The 17,654-nt window shown below is 37.4% G+C and overlaps 1 protein-coding gene across 3 annotated transcripts in view; it reads left to right on the top strand.

The window, feature by feature from the left end:
- SIK2 (salt inducible kinase 2) overlaps positions 1-17,654 on the top strand; it is a 64,965-nt gene that overhangs the window by 22,814 nt on the left and 24,497 nt on the right. For 2 of the 3 annotated variants that reach the window (XM_062594741.1, XM_062594740.1), the window contains one exon: positions 7,096-7,257. The exons of the other annotated variant lie outside the window; for it this stretch is intronic. In XM_062594741.1, coding sequence (XP_062450725.1) covers positions 7,096-7,257 — 162 coding nt within the window. The remainder of the gene's footprint in view (positions 1-7,095; positions 7,258-17,654) is intronic. 3 annotated transcript variants of the gene reach the window in all.

Below are 17,654 nucleotides of genomic sequence, written 5' to 3'. Positions count from 1 at the left end.
TTTACATTTGCCCATCATGAATTTACACACATTAAGATCCCTTTGAGCCTTTTCTTCTCCAGGCTGAAGAGCCCCAGCTCTCTCAGCTTCTCCTTGTATGACAGATGCTCCAATGTCATATTGTCTCTGTAGCCCTTCATTAGACTTGTTTCAGTATGTGTGTGGTTCTTAAGCAGACCCTAAAAGTACAAAGAAACCCAAACAAAAATTTCACCTAGATGAAGGACAACATTTTAAGTGAAAAGCTTTGACCACTGGCCCTTTCAAACAATTCATCTACCTGTATACTTTGAAGTAAATACTGTATTTTACGAAACATGTCTTAATGTCCCACTCATCCTGAAAACAAATGTACTGCTGAAAGGCAGACAAGAAGCTGCTTTCTGAGCAAAAGACTATCTTATTCCTGCTATGGTTGCAGCTAAACCTAAGGTAGCTGCTTCTTTCTATTTTGTTACACAGAAAACATAAAAACGCTTAATCAGAAGGTGTGATGTGGGGGTGAGATTTGTCTAATGTACATACTTAAAAAAAATCCACTGGCTGACACTGCCTCTGTTACAATAGAGGCAGTTGAAAATAAGTATAGTGCCTTCTACTGACTGAAGTCTCTGGTCTCACCATTTCAGAGGACTCAGGACCAGCCATCTTCTCTCTTGGCAGTACCTGTTGGGGAGATAGCAGCAGCAGTGCATGAAATGCTTTCAGTTGAACACAAAACTTTTAAGTCACTTTGATTATGGAATATAGGCCTTTTTTCTGAATAATCTGCCTACAAAACACCTTTTCAGTAAGCCTGTTTTACTGAACATATTAAGAAGGTGATCTGCTTATGATTGCAATTGTTTATTTAAACCGCATAAAAATGTAATTCAGAATTCACTTTACTAATGGATATCCCAATGCGTGGAATGCTCAATGGTAGCATAGTGTGGTGACCCAAATGGCAACTGAGAACTCTCTTGCTTAAAAACAGAAGAACACGCATGTCAGGGAAGTAGTCAGTCTTACATGATCTAGAAGAATTCTTAAACTTCTCTAGATATTCAGATATTTTCCAAATTTTCAGATTTCTCCAGATTAGCTAACATGCAAAAAATGTGTTTCTTACATTCGTAATACTGGGAGCATTGTGCTTTCCCTTTCCTTGCGCTGTCACATTTATATTTTTAAAGAGTTTGAGGCACAAAATTGGCGTCATGTCATACGCGGGGTTGAATTTGACATTCCTGGATTGATACTCATGAAGATTGCTTTGTAATTCATGGATCTGTTTGTCCTGAAAACTCAGCATGTCATGCAGTCATCTCTCAGAGCATGAATTGTGGCTTTGGCAGGGATTAAAAGAAGAACAGCATTCTCAATGTGTTTATTTGTAAACAGTGTTTTGAAAAGGTTCTTTCATCTTCTATATCATATCATAATGCTATCTATATCATCGTCTACACAGAAAATTATTGAAAACTGATTTTTTTGTGTAAAGAATTATAAATGAATTACTGATCTCTACTTTGTTTAATTTACTGCAGTAATAGATACAGAGCATTGCAGTACTACGATGAATTCCTTGTGTGACAGAAGAGTCTTCTACCTCTTTGAAATCTCTTCAAAGTAAACGTTTTTTAGGGAGGCAGAGTAAAGCTTCTTCATATTTGCCTAGGATTGTCATGGCTACGCTTGGTTTAGATGATGATTATTACATCTTACCTGAAAGATGTAAATACCTGAAGCAGTGTTATTGCATAGGTTCCATACTGAAGATTTGGAAAAGTGCCGTGTGTTAGTGTAGCCATGTCTCTCAAATTGCCTTGTTTTTTTCTTCTTTTCCTGTCTAGGTAGTGCCACATTTTGGTTTGTCTTATAATATAAATCTGATCTTAGCAGAGATGACAGGACTACTTTAAAGGCATGAAATACTGTTTTAAATATAAAATGTTTTTTTCTCCTTTATATTTTCCTGAGTATCTGCAGAGATCCTCAAGGACTGTGGGTGAGTCTGTACCCCCTTGTTCTGAACAACATCTTTCTTTCTTTATCCTTATTTGTAGTAACAATGAAGCAGGAGTGCATCATCAGTGAAGTATGGGAAAGATGTTTTCACGTTTTGGAGTTTGCTTACTGTATTCACTCAGGTCTTCATATATCATTGAGAAATATGGAAAAGCTTTGAGTGCTGTAAACAGTATAGTGCTAATTAAAAAAAAAGAGTCCAGGTATTCTGTGTTACTTTGCTGCTTTGGCATTATTTTGGGAAAGACGATCTTTTTGGAGTCATTGAGGTTGTATAACTAGCTTGGAAGATGTAATTAGTTATTTTAATTGTGGATTTTTTCAGAGATCCTCACAAATAAAGAGAAAGAGGATAAAAACTTCCTATACGTCTTGTTCATTTTTTAGCAGCTCTTTTGACATGTTAGCTGAATTCAGGCAGAAATGTTTATGTCACCTAGTCTGTAAATTACAGTTTGTGTGCAATTTCTCATTAGGTACCAGGTGTATTGGCCCAGTTTTCTAAATGGTCATTTTCAATTGTTTCCATTAAATCTACCTTGACATTAAGCTAACACCACTGTAAATGAAGCAAGTGTTTTTTATACTGGTCCTCTGAGTGACTGCTGAAGTCAGCTTTCTCACACTGAAGTACAGGGAATGAAGTAGGAAATCTGTTTTTTAGATCTGTTGGAAAGTAGTCATTTTACTTCCCTTGTGCTGGACACCTGTTGTTACACATTTGTAATGGAGCTGACCTATCAGTAGTTGCAGGCTGTCTGGGAATCAGAATGAACCCTTCTGCTGCACCCTCATTTTCAGCCTCTCTGAATTTATCTGGATCAAGGAGAAATAATGATATTGAGCCTGTAAGAGTTGTATCCAATCAAATGTATACCTAACAGCAGACAGAAGAAAAATAAACTTTTAAATAAGCAAGCTAGGGTGTGTTGGACCAGAGTCAGGATGCACAGACTGAAATAAGACAAAACTTCTTGGAAGGTAGAGAAACTATTTGTTCAGTTATCTAGTAATGCAGATACACTCTTGCTTTTGCCCAACTAAAGTTTTTAAAGAATGTTAATGGGTTAAAACAATTTAAACACAACTCTCATATCTCCTAGGCATTAGAATAAAAAATATTCTGAAATGTTTAATTATCAACTGCAGTTACATTGCTGATATGTTTTGTCATGTGCTCAAATGCCCTTAGTATCTTTTTAAACCAATGATAAGTTGGTTTTAAATTCTTATTGTGAAGAAAAAAAAAATTCTTTTTGCTTTCCTAATCTGAAGGACTTTGGCTTTGCCAAAATAAATAAAAAAAGCTGAATTTCCGATGAAGAGCAGAAGTGGTACGGGAGAACTGCTGACAATGCAGTGAAATTGCCAGAAAAAATGGTAGGCAAAAACTTTTCTCTCTCTCTCTCTCTCTCTCTCTCTTTTTTTTTTTTTTTTTTTTTTTTTTTTTTTTTTGTTAACTCCAAAATTTGAAGTGATTAAATAGTTTACTATAAGCGTATGCCTTAATAGCACACTGATGTTGTCAGTTGCATAAGTACAAATTGAAGAAACGCCATTTTTGGCTTTGAGTACAACTTTATTGTGGCTCTCTCTATCAGCTGGGAAGTTTTTGGTCTCTTTTTGTGCCTTTTTTAGCAGCACTTTCTCTGGAAGATATCCTCCTTTATACCAGTTGGTTTTCCACATGCCATATTTTACAAGATGGAAATACCACTTTTTGAAATAGCCTTTGGTAAAGTTAAATGTAAATTTTATTTGGTTTAATTCACATCTGACTTAATAAAATGTTTTATCTGCTCCATATCCTGTTTTAATAACTACTGTTGCAGTTAAAGGTGTCTTCTAGAAGCAAAAAAATCTTTGTCTTTAGAAAACATTAGATGTGACAGATTGAAAATTAGTAATTACGTTGTGTGGATAAACTTGAGTTTTGAAGCCTCAAGCCTATATTTTTCCCCAAAAATATTTCAGTAAGTCAGTAACTTTTAGGAGTGTTTTGTGGATTTTTGAATACTGAGTCTCATCTTCTGAAAAAATATTACTTACCAATAGGAAACTGTGCTTGGTAGCTCTTCTCTGCTTCATTTTGCATTGCACAAAACATGCTAACTTCCTTGTGGGTATTTTCCTTCAGGGTATTTACAGAGTCATGTAAGCATTTGCAGCAGAGCTGTAATCTACAGTTAATATGGAAATCTTGTACTTTCTGTGGAATTGGTGGGTATGTGCTGCCAATTAGATAATAATTTCCTATATGTGTTACTGACTGGGTGATCTCCTGCCAAATAAGCAATAGCTTTCTCGCAATCCTTTGTTCTTAAATCAGCAGCGTGCCAGAGCTCCCAGATCTTCATATCACTGTTTCACTGCACTTTTTTTCTGGTTTATATTGAAATTTTATGTATTTGTGATATGCTAAAGCTAGTGGTATTGCACAGAAATGAGTCTAGAGTAATTCTGTTAAATTTAGTTAATTTTCCACAGCTTTACAAGTAACCGAAAGCTTAGTTTGGCTCTAGTTATCTTATGGCCCTTTGCAACCTGGGTTACTCTTATTCTAATGTAGTATCAGAAACTAGCAGCTGCATTGTTATCAATGGCTTGTAAGTTACATTTCCCTTTTTTCTCCTCATAAATGCTGGTTTTGTGAAATATTGCTGGAGTAGTATGTTTGGCAGTGTGTGTCCTCACTGTCTAGTAAGCTTTTTTACGAGACTTACAGGGTAGAAAAGATTTATTTGCTCTGAATTCCTCTCTCTCCCCTCCCCCTCCCCCCCCCCCCCAGCCATAATGCAGGAATTACAGTCAAATGCCTGTAGACTGCCTTCCATTATCCTCAGCATTTTGGAAGGTTGATATTTGTTTAACAACTAATAAGGCTGTGTTTTATCATCTCATGATAGACACAGTGTAAGGTTGCCTGTCATGGAAATAAGATGTGGGGTTGCAAGCTGATCTAACAACCTTATAATGATACTAAGAATCAAAGCACCAACTTATTTTAGGAATGTTAGATTACATAAATCTAATTTTTTTTTCTTCTGATTAATCCAAGCAGAAATCAACAGTCTGTAGTCAACGTTTTCCATGAGCTGACTGGATCGTTAATTATCGTACATGTGACTTAACTACCTTTTCTTAGAGATCATTGTTACTACTTTGCTGAAACTGTTTATGCAGCCTGTACCGTATCACCTACCCAATCCTACTAGTCACTTCGATATGAGCCAGGCATGAGGTATACACTTTATTCATATAATTAGCACATGTAGAGATCTGCTCTGTGTGATAAGTGAATATCTGGTAACATGTTGTATGTATGCATAAAGTAGAATTGGAACATATTTCAATGCTGAACCACAGCATAAATTCTAGAGTCTCCATTTTTGCTCTGTACTTTAAACAGAACTGGAAAACACTGCTGAATGAAAAATACTGCATGTATAGGTATGGGCAAAATGAACTAATGGTGAGATGGAGTCTCCAGAGACAAAATCACATTCCAGATGATGCTAATATTCTTGAACTTCTCCTTTCTCCCTTTAGCAGAAACTTGTGAGATGAACAGCAAAGATTTAAAATAGTTCACTGTTAAAAAAAATAAAAATAAAATTATTTGCAGTGGTTGCAGTAAAGCAATTGGCATCTTATTTCAGCTAATTACTTCCTGCTTAGTTCTACTTGGATTTCATACCTGTTCCCAGAAAACATCACTACTGTGCGTTAGAGGATTGGATAAAAGAATTGCGGTACGCGGGTGGAAATGCTTTGTGTCCTGTCTATAGTGTCCATACAAAGCAGCCTTTTTTTACGTAGTCCTGTAAAGGTCATTAGTTAGAAGATTCATAGGTATGGTTGATCTGCTCTGTTTGAATAGTTTACCTTCCAGCATCACTGTAAAGTATTGTGGTAATCAACAATGCAGTATGTATTGTTTGACTTTTATTTTTCAAGAGTTCTGAGAAGGTAGTTGTGCTGAAAGGTTCTGTAGTGCCTTTGAATGAATAGTCAGTGCTGCATTGTCATGGAGCAGAATTGCTCCTGGAATACTGCCTCATTTTTATTAGAGAGAAATTATTTTTGTCCCTCTACTAGTCATTTGTCAGAAGATCACCTTGCATTTTTAAACTCTTACTCTTCGAATAAGATTTCTCTTGCTCGTTGTTTCTTGTTTTACTGCTGGTTAAGACTGGTTCTTGTGTTGCAGCAAGTGGTTGCAGGTCAGTGTGTGTGTGTATTTGCTGCCCTTGCCTGTGGATCGCTGGGTAGAATACCTGTGTGTTTGTTGCACTTTGGCCATTAATACGGTGTTTGTAGGTTGTAGAACGCGATTCTAAAAGCATCCTGATTGTTGATTTCTTGATTTTCTGTCTTGTAAGAGAAGGAAAAACTAGAACTGTCTATAGAAGCTCCCTTCTATCAGGAGAACTGAACTGAAATCTCACAACTGCTGCTTCACTTGTTTGTGTTCCTGAGGATAAATGGAGTCTTCGGTTTCCACAGCTGTTGTTTATTTCAGGACTAACATTACTTTTATGACATAATCAAATATGAAAGCAAAATGTTCTTCCTGCTTGTGGTGTGATGAAGACAAGAGACCAGTCAGGATGGCTTCTTATGGCTACTGGTTTTACTTCCAGAGGAACAATGCTTTTACTTTTTATACTTTTTACTTTTACAACATACTGTGCATGTTGAGGTTTCAGCGAGAGAATTGTGGCATGAAGCTCACATGAACTGATGAGAGACCTAAGACTTGAAGCATCTTATGATGGTGAAGCCAGTTAAGCTATTCCAACATTCTGCATTCTACAGGAGTTGTGTTATATGAAAAGATTTATTGGAACAGTCTTACAACCCTAAAAGAGGTAAATATAGAGGATTGAGTTTGATTAGGCAGCAGCTTTTTCATGCTCCTTTTTTCCACTCTTCTGGAAAGGAGCTTGGGAGAATAATGGCTTAGGAACCAGGACTGGCTGAAATCCTATTGATTCTACTAGTGCTAAATATTTGAGAGAGATTTCTTGATTTCAAGGCTACTGCTTGCTGGCTAATCCATTGAAACCTACTTTATTTGAACAGATTACCTCGCCAGCCATGGCCGTCTAAGTGAGTCTGAGGCCAGGCGCAAGTTCTGGCAGATCCTCTCAGCAGTGGAGTATTGCCATGGCCGAAAGATTGTGCACCGTGACCTGAAGGCTGAAAATCTTCTGCTTGACAACAATATGAACATCAAAATAGCAGGTACCCATAATGTTGATGGTACTCAGTAACATCTTATTTTTATGAGAGCAGTTACATTAATTCAGTTGCTGCTGCCTGAGAAATCCTGCTACACTTACGGTATAGAAATTCAGAGTGGTAATATATTTAATTTTTTTTTTCATTATGGATATCACAGTGAAGGCAGCTAAAATAATTCCTAGATTAGCTCCATTATGCTTTCAGGAAAAAGGAAGTAATTTTTGGAGTCAAAGTCATTTTTTGTGGGTGTCATAACATGTCTGTCATGCAGCCAGATGTTCAGGTTAAAGCAGAGTTAATCAAATAACTTCTTTCAACATTAGAAAACTCAAAATGGAAGCTTATTGATTTTTTTTGCATGCATGATTTCATTTTAATCATAAATATAGACACAGCAGATGTTGCTAGCAATGGAAATCATTTTGTCAGTTGTCAACTCATTACAGTTCCATGAACCCTTCCCTGCTGACTTTAGCCCTTAGACACTTGAAAAGGGAAAGCTAGATAACATCTTAATTTGCAGGATTGTTGAACTTCAGTCATCAATAGTATGGGATCAGAGAAGGAAGACTAAGTGCTATATGAAACTGGTTTGCATAGGAGTTAGCTTTGCAGTTCTAAGAAGGAAGTGACAATAGACACTTAATTGACTGAAAAAAGTGTAGGGCTAAACTCTTTTGAGCTGCAGATCATTGTTGTATCATTTTACCCTTTAATTTCCTGTCTGAAATATGAAATGGATGGACTGTAAACATGTCTTGATCTCTAATGCCTTCTCTAAGGATAAGGCTGCAGAAAAGCGTTAAATGTGCCTGCAGATGTTTAACAAAGAAATTTCTTTTTTTCTTTCTCTGTGGAACACGAAGATAGCATCCTGAAAGAGTTTAAAGAAAAGGGAAAAGGCCAGGGATATTTTTCATATAGTAAATTTAAGACTTGTCTAGGCTAGAAGAAAATGAAATTGAGAAACTCAGGAAAAGGATTCTTAACCAGGAATCTTTATTTATTTATTTAAGTTAACACTGGTTAACTGGTTAGCATGTGTCTCAAAGATTCACCCCACTCTCTGTGATACTACAACAAATATTGGGAAGACTGGGCACTGCTGCTATTTCTGGGGATTCATTTTACACTCAGCAAAAATTTCTTGTATCTTTACAAGTCATCTTTATCAGAATGGAAAATCAATGCAGTCTTTTAAAACAAACTCTTCACCTCTGAGATGGAAACTGTTGTTTGAGTAAAAATTTTATCCTCTTAAACTTAGAGAAGAGAAACCTACAGTCATTGCTGTCAAAAGAGGTTATCTTTGCACTGGGATCCAAAGATAAAGGGGATTTTACGGGTGGGCTCTGGAGTATTTCTTATCAGCATATGTATTAATGGGGTAGCTTTCCCAGCTCCTGGATTTGTTTGTTGCTTTTGTATTGACCTTTGTTTTGTTTGTACATTTAAAGCATTCCTGTCTTCATTCCTTTACCACCACCTTCCCACCCCTAGCATGATTTTCTCATGATTTAAGAGCTTGAAGAAAAGTTAAGTAAGGGATAAAACAAAATTAAGGAAAAGAGAAAAAAAAACAGTGTGAATTGCAGAAGCATGGTTTTGACTGTATGTTCAGCTAATTTTGGTTACCAAATCAGAATAAAATAATTACTAAGCCATTCATATCTAGTTTTGGTTGTCAGACCTGTGCTTTATATTTTTAGCAGAAGGATATGGGAGACATTCTCTGGAGCTAAAAAGCGAAGACTAGTAATCTGGTCTTTGATGGCATGTCCTGTGTATTTCATGGCTCTTTAGCATGTTAGTGCATTTTACAGCAGATTCATAAAAGCTATGAAAAGTGTTCTGTTATTTAATGCTTTATGTAAATTAAAAGCAGAGTCTCTGTAGTAGCCTCTTTTTTGTTTCATCTGATACTAAACTACTGTTACCTTTTGATTTTCTTTATTCTATAAAGGTGGGCTTTTGTATTAATGTTAAACAGTAATAAAATTGAAAGCTACTATCAGAAGAAGCAAAAGGATTTTGCAACCGTTTTATCAGGAAGTTGCAGTTTTAGTATGAGATTTTACTTAGGGTTTTTGGTACCTGAAGAAAGCTAAAGAAACAGTTTGAGATAGAGATGGTATCTAGAATTTATAACAGAATGCCTAGTGTAATAACTGATGATGTTGGGATTGAATGTGTGATGTTCAGTCTCAAAATTCTGAAAACTAATAGGTCAGTTCACACTGCTTGCTCGGAGCTATGGATTTGACAATGAAAAGTTTGTTCTACTTTGTTCTCTTTTAGTTGAGCAAATTTATCAATAGACATTTGTGGGTTATTTTTACTTTTATCTTCTAATTTTAAACTTGCATTTACATAAAGCAGTTGTTTGCAGTCCTAGAGATTTATGATTGACTGAACAATTCTATTTACTATGATAATGTATGACTTCAATAAATATCAAGTCTAAAGAGTGCAGGTCACATGGACTCCACTTCCTAACGGTAACTGAACTAAGCCTAAGAGGTTTTTTGGCCTATTGTTCATTTAGTCTCTTTCCTTCTGAGCTGCTGTTTGTCTCCCCACTTACACCACCACTTTCCATCTGTTTTATTTTTTTTTTCCTGTGAATCAGTGTTTGGCCCTGTAGATCATCACATTTAGGCAAGGATAGTTTTTCAGAACTCCTCCACAGGGACTTGGCTGCCTTGAACCGAGGCAGTATTCAGAGGTGTCCCTTTCATGACTGTCCTTAGCACTGTGGGGAAGCAAGTTCCCTGCCTCCCTGAACATTGCAGTGCAAGTATAACACAGGGTCACAAAAATACTACTTCAAAGGCATCCCAGGAGACCTGTTAACAAAACAAAGGTTAGAGGCATGAACTGTTCTGTCATAGGGAATTTCAGTGCATAGGTTCTCCAGGAACTCAAAAATAAATACAAGTATTGATGAATGGTTAAGTTAATAGATTCTATGATCTGCTGCTATCTCTTTCCTCCATTTAGCTGCTCCGCTGCTCTACCTTTGTATTACAGAATATTAATTACTGGTGGTCTGTATATAAATGATCGTATTAACTAGCAGTGATTCATATGGTCTGATTCTTGTGTATTGCTTTGTCAAGCTTGGTCAAATTGATAGCGATTCCCATGTCCAACTTTGGTGATAAAATAACTGGAAGAAAGTTACGATGGGCAGAAACTTTTGTAGTGATTTGTCTCCAGTCAGTTATTTTATTTTTCTCTGCAAGGGGGATAGCTAATGAATTCCACAGGATAATTGATCTGCGATTTTGGAGTTACCTGTTGTTGCACACGTTTCTGAGAGCAGTTTCTTCCAGTGGTTCATATGCTGCACCGTTCATTTATCAAACTGAGGGAGAACAAAGGGCAACCAGGATCCTAAATCTGATAATTAGAATTAATCTAGCAATTTAAGAGTGATAACTGATTAATTATGTTGATAGAAAGTTCTGCAGTTTCAGTATTTGCCCTGGGCCCCGTGCACTGTGCTTGGGGCTGTCCATTGCTGATCATTCCAAGCAGCTAGGAAATCAATCCAAGTAGATACTCGTGCTTGTTCCAAGCTCTTCCTAACTTCCATTGAATCTCTGGATACCTTCTGATGCTTCTGAGGCTTTTATTGAAGCTTTTGTTTTATAGAAATACAATGTTTTTTGGTTAAATATGTCTATAAAATTGCCTCTGTATTTCAGCTTATTGGAGAATAGTTAAGACTTAAAAAGAAGTGTTTCTAAAACTGTGTACTGATGAGACTGCCACCTTCTATGTTTAAACAAGGAGGCAGGAATGAAAGTCATTGGCTTTGTTTTAAAATTATTCTAAAAGAGGATAGCTATATGTCTAAGGACCTTTCCTGAGTCTTAGTAACTGACAAACAGAAGATGCATAAAGATCTTTAGGCGATAGCTTTTATTACCTTTTATTCTCTAGAAGACATGAGGGGGTTGGGAACAGAAGCCTCAAACTGTAGCCTGAGTAACTTGAAAAAAAAATATTTATTGGATAAAACATCCTCTGAGAAGATTGCAGATGAATGCTACTATACCATGTAGTTTCCATCAAGTTTGATACCGAATTTGTTTTTAAAAAGTAACAAGATAAAGCTCCTTTGTTCCTCTCAAAGTTGTTGCCTGTAGAGTCAAAATGTTCTTTTACTCTTTACACTTTGCTTTTTTTTTTTTTGAAAGGATCTTAAAGGCTGGATTTCAGTTACTGCATGCTTCCCACCCCCACAAAACTGCCAGATTGAAATGCTTTATAGACATCTCTACAGAAATCATGCCATCTTGATTGTAAACCTATTGTGTCTGAACCAGATCAGGTAGGAGAGACTGTTATTTTGAAGTAGGTTGTAGTGCTGGCTTGTCTTGCTGGTGGACAGTAAAATATGCATTGACGTCAGAACTGGCGGATCAGCATTCAGTTCATGAAGTGGGTCAGGTTTGCTTCTAACACACTCATACCTTTCCTTTATCGGTACCTCTCTCCTCATGATTATCTCCTTCACTCACACTATTACGACAAAAGATTTGCATGCCTCTGTGAAGCCAGGCAGGTTGAATTCTATGTAATTTTAGGAAAGTGGATTAATTATAACACTGAAGCTAGTGGCCCTTTAGAGAATTTTGAGGCACAAATTAGAGACCACCTCATATTGCCAGATGTACAGCAGAAGTTGCAATGGCTCTGGCAGGGAGCTTCCATTTCTCAAATCACAAACAGGTCTGAAATCTTATTGTTTCCATTTTTAACAGAAAAACAGATTCCATTTAAATGATGTACATGCAAAAAATTATACCTTCTAAATTCAAGATTATTCTAAAGGGGGTAATGATGTTGAGAAACAAAATGCCACAAATGTTGAGAGCCAATATTTGCAGATTGCACAAACATAGAGTTTATTCAGCTGAACACAAAGCTGTAAATGATCGTATTTTTTTAAAGTGCAGATTCAGGCAAATGTTAAGAAGATAAAGATCACTCCATTATGTAATCTCAGTCCTCTGGTAATGAGTCCAATTTCAGTCCTTTTAGAATGCTGTGGCTGGCATATGTTTTGTGGAGGGCTGGCACATTTTTCCCTTAGAAATCAGTAATTTTCTTAAAATCCAGCAAGATCTGGAATGAAGAATCTTAACAGTATTCTTACGTTAAAAACAATCATCTCCAACTTTAAATGATTATGGTAGATCAGCAATTGCAAAGCAGAAGCAAGGTAAGGGGGGAGAGAGAGAGGGAGGCTAGTGATTATTTTGTGCTTAATTGAGTCCTGGCTATTCTGACACTTCAGAAAGTGGGACAATCAAACTGACAGTGCAATAATTAGAAACTGAAGAAGCCCAGTATATTGTGCATCCAGTCTGTTATCTAAATCTTAAACTTTTTATCTGAACTGTTTTTAGTGGGTTCTGTAATTTCATGAGTTCTTTAAAAATGGTTTAACCTAATTGAAGAAACAAGTGTAGAAGGCAGAATGGAAACAAAAAGAGGTAACTATAATAATATATATAGCCTGACAATTGATGCTGAACTTCCTGCACAGGTAATCCAACAGGAGATTATAATGGGATTTCTAAAGATAAGAGCAGTTTGCTGAAATATGCATCACTAAGTGTTACGTTACATGAAAAAGTCCAATATGAATTAATAGGTATCTGGCTTTGACTGTACCTGTTACTGTCAATGCATGCTAAAGAGATACTAATGTCCCTTTCCCTGTAAAAAGGGAAGATATTGAAGTTGTAGAACTGCAGATCAAGGGCAGAATGAGGGAACAGTTGCCAGTTTAGGGCATGTAATCCCAACCCAAGCACATAGACTCTTCAGAAATGTCCTACTGAGTCAGAGCAGTGACCCATCTAGCCTACTGTTCTGGGTCTGGCAGTGAAGTGGGAGATGCTGTTCAGGGAGGGTATACGAGGCTGGCCACTTCCTGCCATCCGTTCCTCCTTCCCCCAAGCCCCAGCAACTGGAATTGTTGTATTAGGCCTTGTAGAGAGTGCCTTCTTGCCTGTTTCTTTTAGTATCAATTTATACACCTTTCATTCATGGCTCTGTCTGATAAAACTTAATCTTCTATGCTATCACCAAACCTTCAGATGAAAGCCAACTGCTGCTGTTCCACTTAGGAAAAAACTGTCTTGATAGCCAAAGTTATGTAATTGTGCTGTTCAAACAGGGAACAAAAGGCAACAGCCTTGCAAGGACCATGCCATTCAGTTCTAAGACCTCCTAGCTCTTAGGCTATTTTGGTAATTACAAATAAAACTATTATATGTTATGAAATTAAACATGTAAAGATAATAGCAGAAAAGAAAACTCTGACTGTAGTATAAGCTGCAGCTTTTCTTGTATTGATCAGTCATACTGAAAGACTCTCTTCTGGTTTTTGCTATTCAGGTTTTGTTTTTTTTAATTTTTCTTTCTGAAGTGGCTTCTCATGTTCATATTCACTAAATACCTATTTTTAAATCCAGTCTGGATAGGCAAAGTTTCTCTTTCTTAGGAATTGGTATCTTGTGTATTCCCAAGAAAGTCATGCTTTCTGTAACTGTGACTCCAAGTATACGTATACGTATTTGCAAATCTGATGTGGAGACATATGAGGGTGGCACCTGAGTAGGAGCTGCAGTTCTGAGTTAAAGATTGATATTTATCTGCAGTGTTTAGAGGATGTTGAAATTCTAACAAATTCAAGATAAGTGAAGGGAAAGATCAGACTTAATGATACCTACACAGATGGCAAAATGCTTCTGAGAGAAGAAATTGCCGCATGTCTCCTGAAGTACTGTCAAGGTTGCCAAGCCAATGATGTGTGAAGAAAACTTTCCTCAAAGTGAATAAAAATTCACAACAAAAATCTGGCTGTGATAGGAAAAAGACGACATAGAGTGATTGGGGGATTTTTCTGTAGAAGGTTTTGTTATTTTTCCCTCTGTTATTTCAACTGAACTTGTTTTGGAACTGAAGGTGGATGGAAAAGGAAGTATAACATGAATTTTATATTCAATGTTTCCTACTTAGATTTGGAAACTGAGCTGACATTGGCCATTTGCCCTTGCAGATGATGGTGACATGCCAGGGTGCCATCACGTAACAGTTCATGCAACTGTCAGGCATTCTGTGTGCTTGCAGAGCATGACGCTGGTGTGGCTCTGGCATGTGATCTGACCTTCAAATAGTCTTTCTGGCAATGCAGCCTTCTTGCTGATAGGCACTGGGCCTCTTCTCTGCTTATGGGAGAGTCCCAAAATCCCACTGCAGTGAGACTGGGTATCTGATTTTCTGACATTAAGCCAATACAGTGTTGGCCAGCCAATACTGGCCAGCAATACAGAGTTAGGCTCTTGGGAGTTCCACCTACAATGGATACTTGCAGCAGCATAAAGTAATTTTCTCATACTGAAAGTATGTTAATTATCTGGAACATAGTACTGATTTGGAGATGTTGTGTTAAAAGGGTAAAATGAAGGTTAAATGTTTGTTTGTCTCTTTAATTTCTAGCCTGATTGTTAACAAAGCAAAAACAGGTGAGAGAGTATCACACCATCACAAAAATGACAATTCAGAATTAGCAGTCAGCATACAGATGCATACCTCTTAAACCTCAAGTTTTTATTCAGATATTTAAAGTAATGAATCTACAGCATGATACTATGCAACCCTAGAAGGTCATTGTAAATCAAATACGATAAATCATGAAATGTAACAGTTTCAAGGTTATTTATGCCCTAGAGCCCCTTTGTCCAAGCAGTTCGTTGAAGTCTCAAGGCCTCTGATCATGATCTTTTTTTCAGTAGATTCTCATGAATTGTTTCTTCCAACCTGAAGCCTTGTGCTACAGTGTCTTTCTTGTCACTAGGATCGGATCACTTCAGCAGATTTGATCTCACATGAGCTCTGCAGTTCAGGTCTTGGAGGCAGGATAATAGGGCTATCTAATGATCAGCTCAGCTTTCCTGAAGCAAAGGTGTATTTGTCTGGAACAAAAACAGAACAAAAAATGTGTCATAAGACTGCAAAGAACCTGGATTTTTTCAGTCCTTCTGAAAAAAGAAGCACTCCTGTGTGTTATTTCTTGACAGGGGGAGGAAATGTGGGATTCCAAAGATTAGGCGATGTACATTGCTCTGATAGTTATTTTTTTTCATTTATTGCTTCTCATTGCCTTCAGCTGCAGCAAGAAACATTTGTACCTAATTGTTTAGGCAGAAGTAGAATAAATGAAGAACACAGAGGTGGTGTATTCACATTACACAGGAGTCCCTAACTCTTCCATGAGTTTTTATAATTTATTGTGGGTAGTAAGTATCAACAAAGAGAGTTCTCCATAGCATTTACACATTCCAATATCAAAGGAATTGTTTATTTTCTAATAAGAGCATCAAACTATTTGTACTCTGGTGTCACCAAAAAGATGCCACAGTTATCCAAAGTAAGACATCTTTTTTTACTGAATACATGATTATCAGAGGAGACAGATCGCAAATGAGGGGCGAAGGATCCTGACCACATACATTCATAATGCCTTATGAAGTAAAAAGATACTGTGCAAATATTCCTCTGACTTGGCTAGTGTTAGGTCACTCAGACTGGAGGAACTACCATCAGTACAACCTCAAAGGTAGGGTGACAGTTTTAGAAATCAGCTGAGAGAGTGAATTCAGTATCTAAGAGATTGGACGGAAAATATGCGAAGATGAGGTCCATTCATGTACATTTTAGTCCTCTTTCCCAGTGAGAAAACCCTAGGGTGTAAGAGGTGTCTGTTACTGCTTTATGTTTATGCAAATAATGGGTATGGTTAGTTTGAGATAAGAAGTGAAAAGAATTAATCCTATGACTGGGTGACATTGTTTCTCATTAGTAAATACATCTGCTGAACAGCTCCAAGGACTGATAACTTAAATGCAGATCCTGTTCCTAGAGCATTAAGGACCTGAGTCTTTCCAGAATTATTGTTATAGAGGAATTGGCATGCTGAGTTTTTAGAGACTTTAAAATGCAGGTGTTGCTATTTTTCTTAGCACTATAATGACCTGGCAAACCTCATCCCACAGTTATTTTGAATTTTCCAGGAAAGGAGCAGGAATATTGTATTTTATGCCCTCTATCTGCTGTGTATTGGAACTTAGTGTCCCAAAATGACTCCTTGGTGCAACTTGTCTACACACGAGAATTCCTGCAGCAAACATCTTCTCATTGTGCAGTTAGCGATTGTCAGATATCTCTGGGGATATGTCCTGTGACGTTGTGCTGAGGCAATTCAGGATTGTTTCCCAGACAGCTGAAGATCAGAGACTTTTGTTTTCTGCTAAAGGAACTGCGAGAATGGCTTGGGAGGGTTATAGGCACCAGAGCTGCTCTTGTTACTGCAGCAGTAGTGGATTTCACCTGTGTGTACAAGGAGCCAAAAGGGTAACCTGCATGTTTATCTGTGTAAGCAAGTCTTTGTTTTAGGAGAACTTCCAGATCCAAGTCAGAGGTTTTCCTGGGTAGATAGCTGGAGCCTTAGTGCAGACCCAGGAGAAGTTTTTAACTGCCTGGTATGGAATGGTCTGCGGTGGTTTCAGCCTCTGGCCTAGTTGTGTACGGGTGAGCGAAGAGCAGCCATTTGACTGCTTTGGGTTGGGCCCAGTAGCTTCAGGAGTCTGTGGTCAGGGAGATGCAGGTAGATGCAGCCCATTTTCCTATATTTGCAACATGAGTTTGCTGCTTCTGACAATTAAGCCAGTATCTTTATCATCTCGTAGGCTATCCTAAATGAACTATCCTGCTTGTTTTTAGGCTTGTTCTCTTGTGTCAGTAAATTCAGACCCCTCATAATGTCTTTTTTCCCAGAAGGGCTGTTTGTTTGAAAAAAAAAAGAAGTAATTTCCAGTAAGTTGATGAGACAGTGATGAAGTATGTGCAGGGTGTTAGACCATATAGTTACAACCAAGGAAAAAAGGCATAAGGCTAATGTTTATAAAAGGAAATGTGAGTTAGCACTTCCCCTTAAACCCTGATATATTCAGGTCACTGGACTGAGATGTTCCCAGAACACATGATGTGGTGACAGAAAGGTTATAGCAGAAGTACCGCATTGAATTTCAGGCTGTGGAAATGCCTAGGCAGAGGTTTTTAACCAAGTGACAAGTTTCTCTTTGGTGTTTAGAAAACAGTTGGGCACTTTTATGCCTGGCCTGGTCTGGGTCATCACTGACTTGTTACCTGCTTTGGGGCTAATCTTAACTTCTCTGCTCCACTGGCCTCACCAGTAAAATTGCTATGCTGTTTAACATCTGAAAACCCTGATAAGAGAGACAAATTCCATAATAAAGGCTTTGAAATTCCTGAATAAAAACAGGAATTACACACGTGTTGCAAAATATTTTCAA

Source organism: Rhea pennata, chromosome 24 (assembly GCF_028389875.1).
Source record: "Rhea pennata isolate bPtePen1 chromosome 24, bPtePen1.pri, whole genome shotgun sequence".
NCBI classification, from domain to species: domain Eukaryota; kingdom Metazoa; phylum Chordata; class Aves; order Rheiformes; family Rheidae; genus Rhea; species Rhea pennata.
The sequence above is the reverse complement of the archived record's forward strand: the minus strand, read 5'-3'. Positions and strand labels throughout refer to the sequence as shown.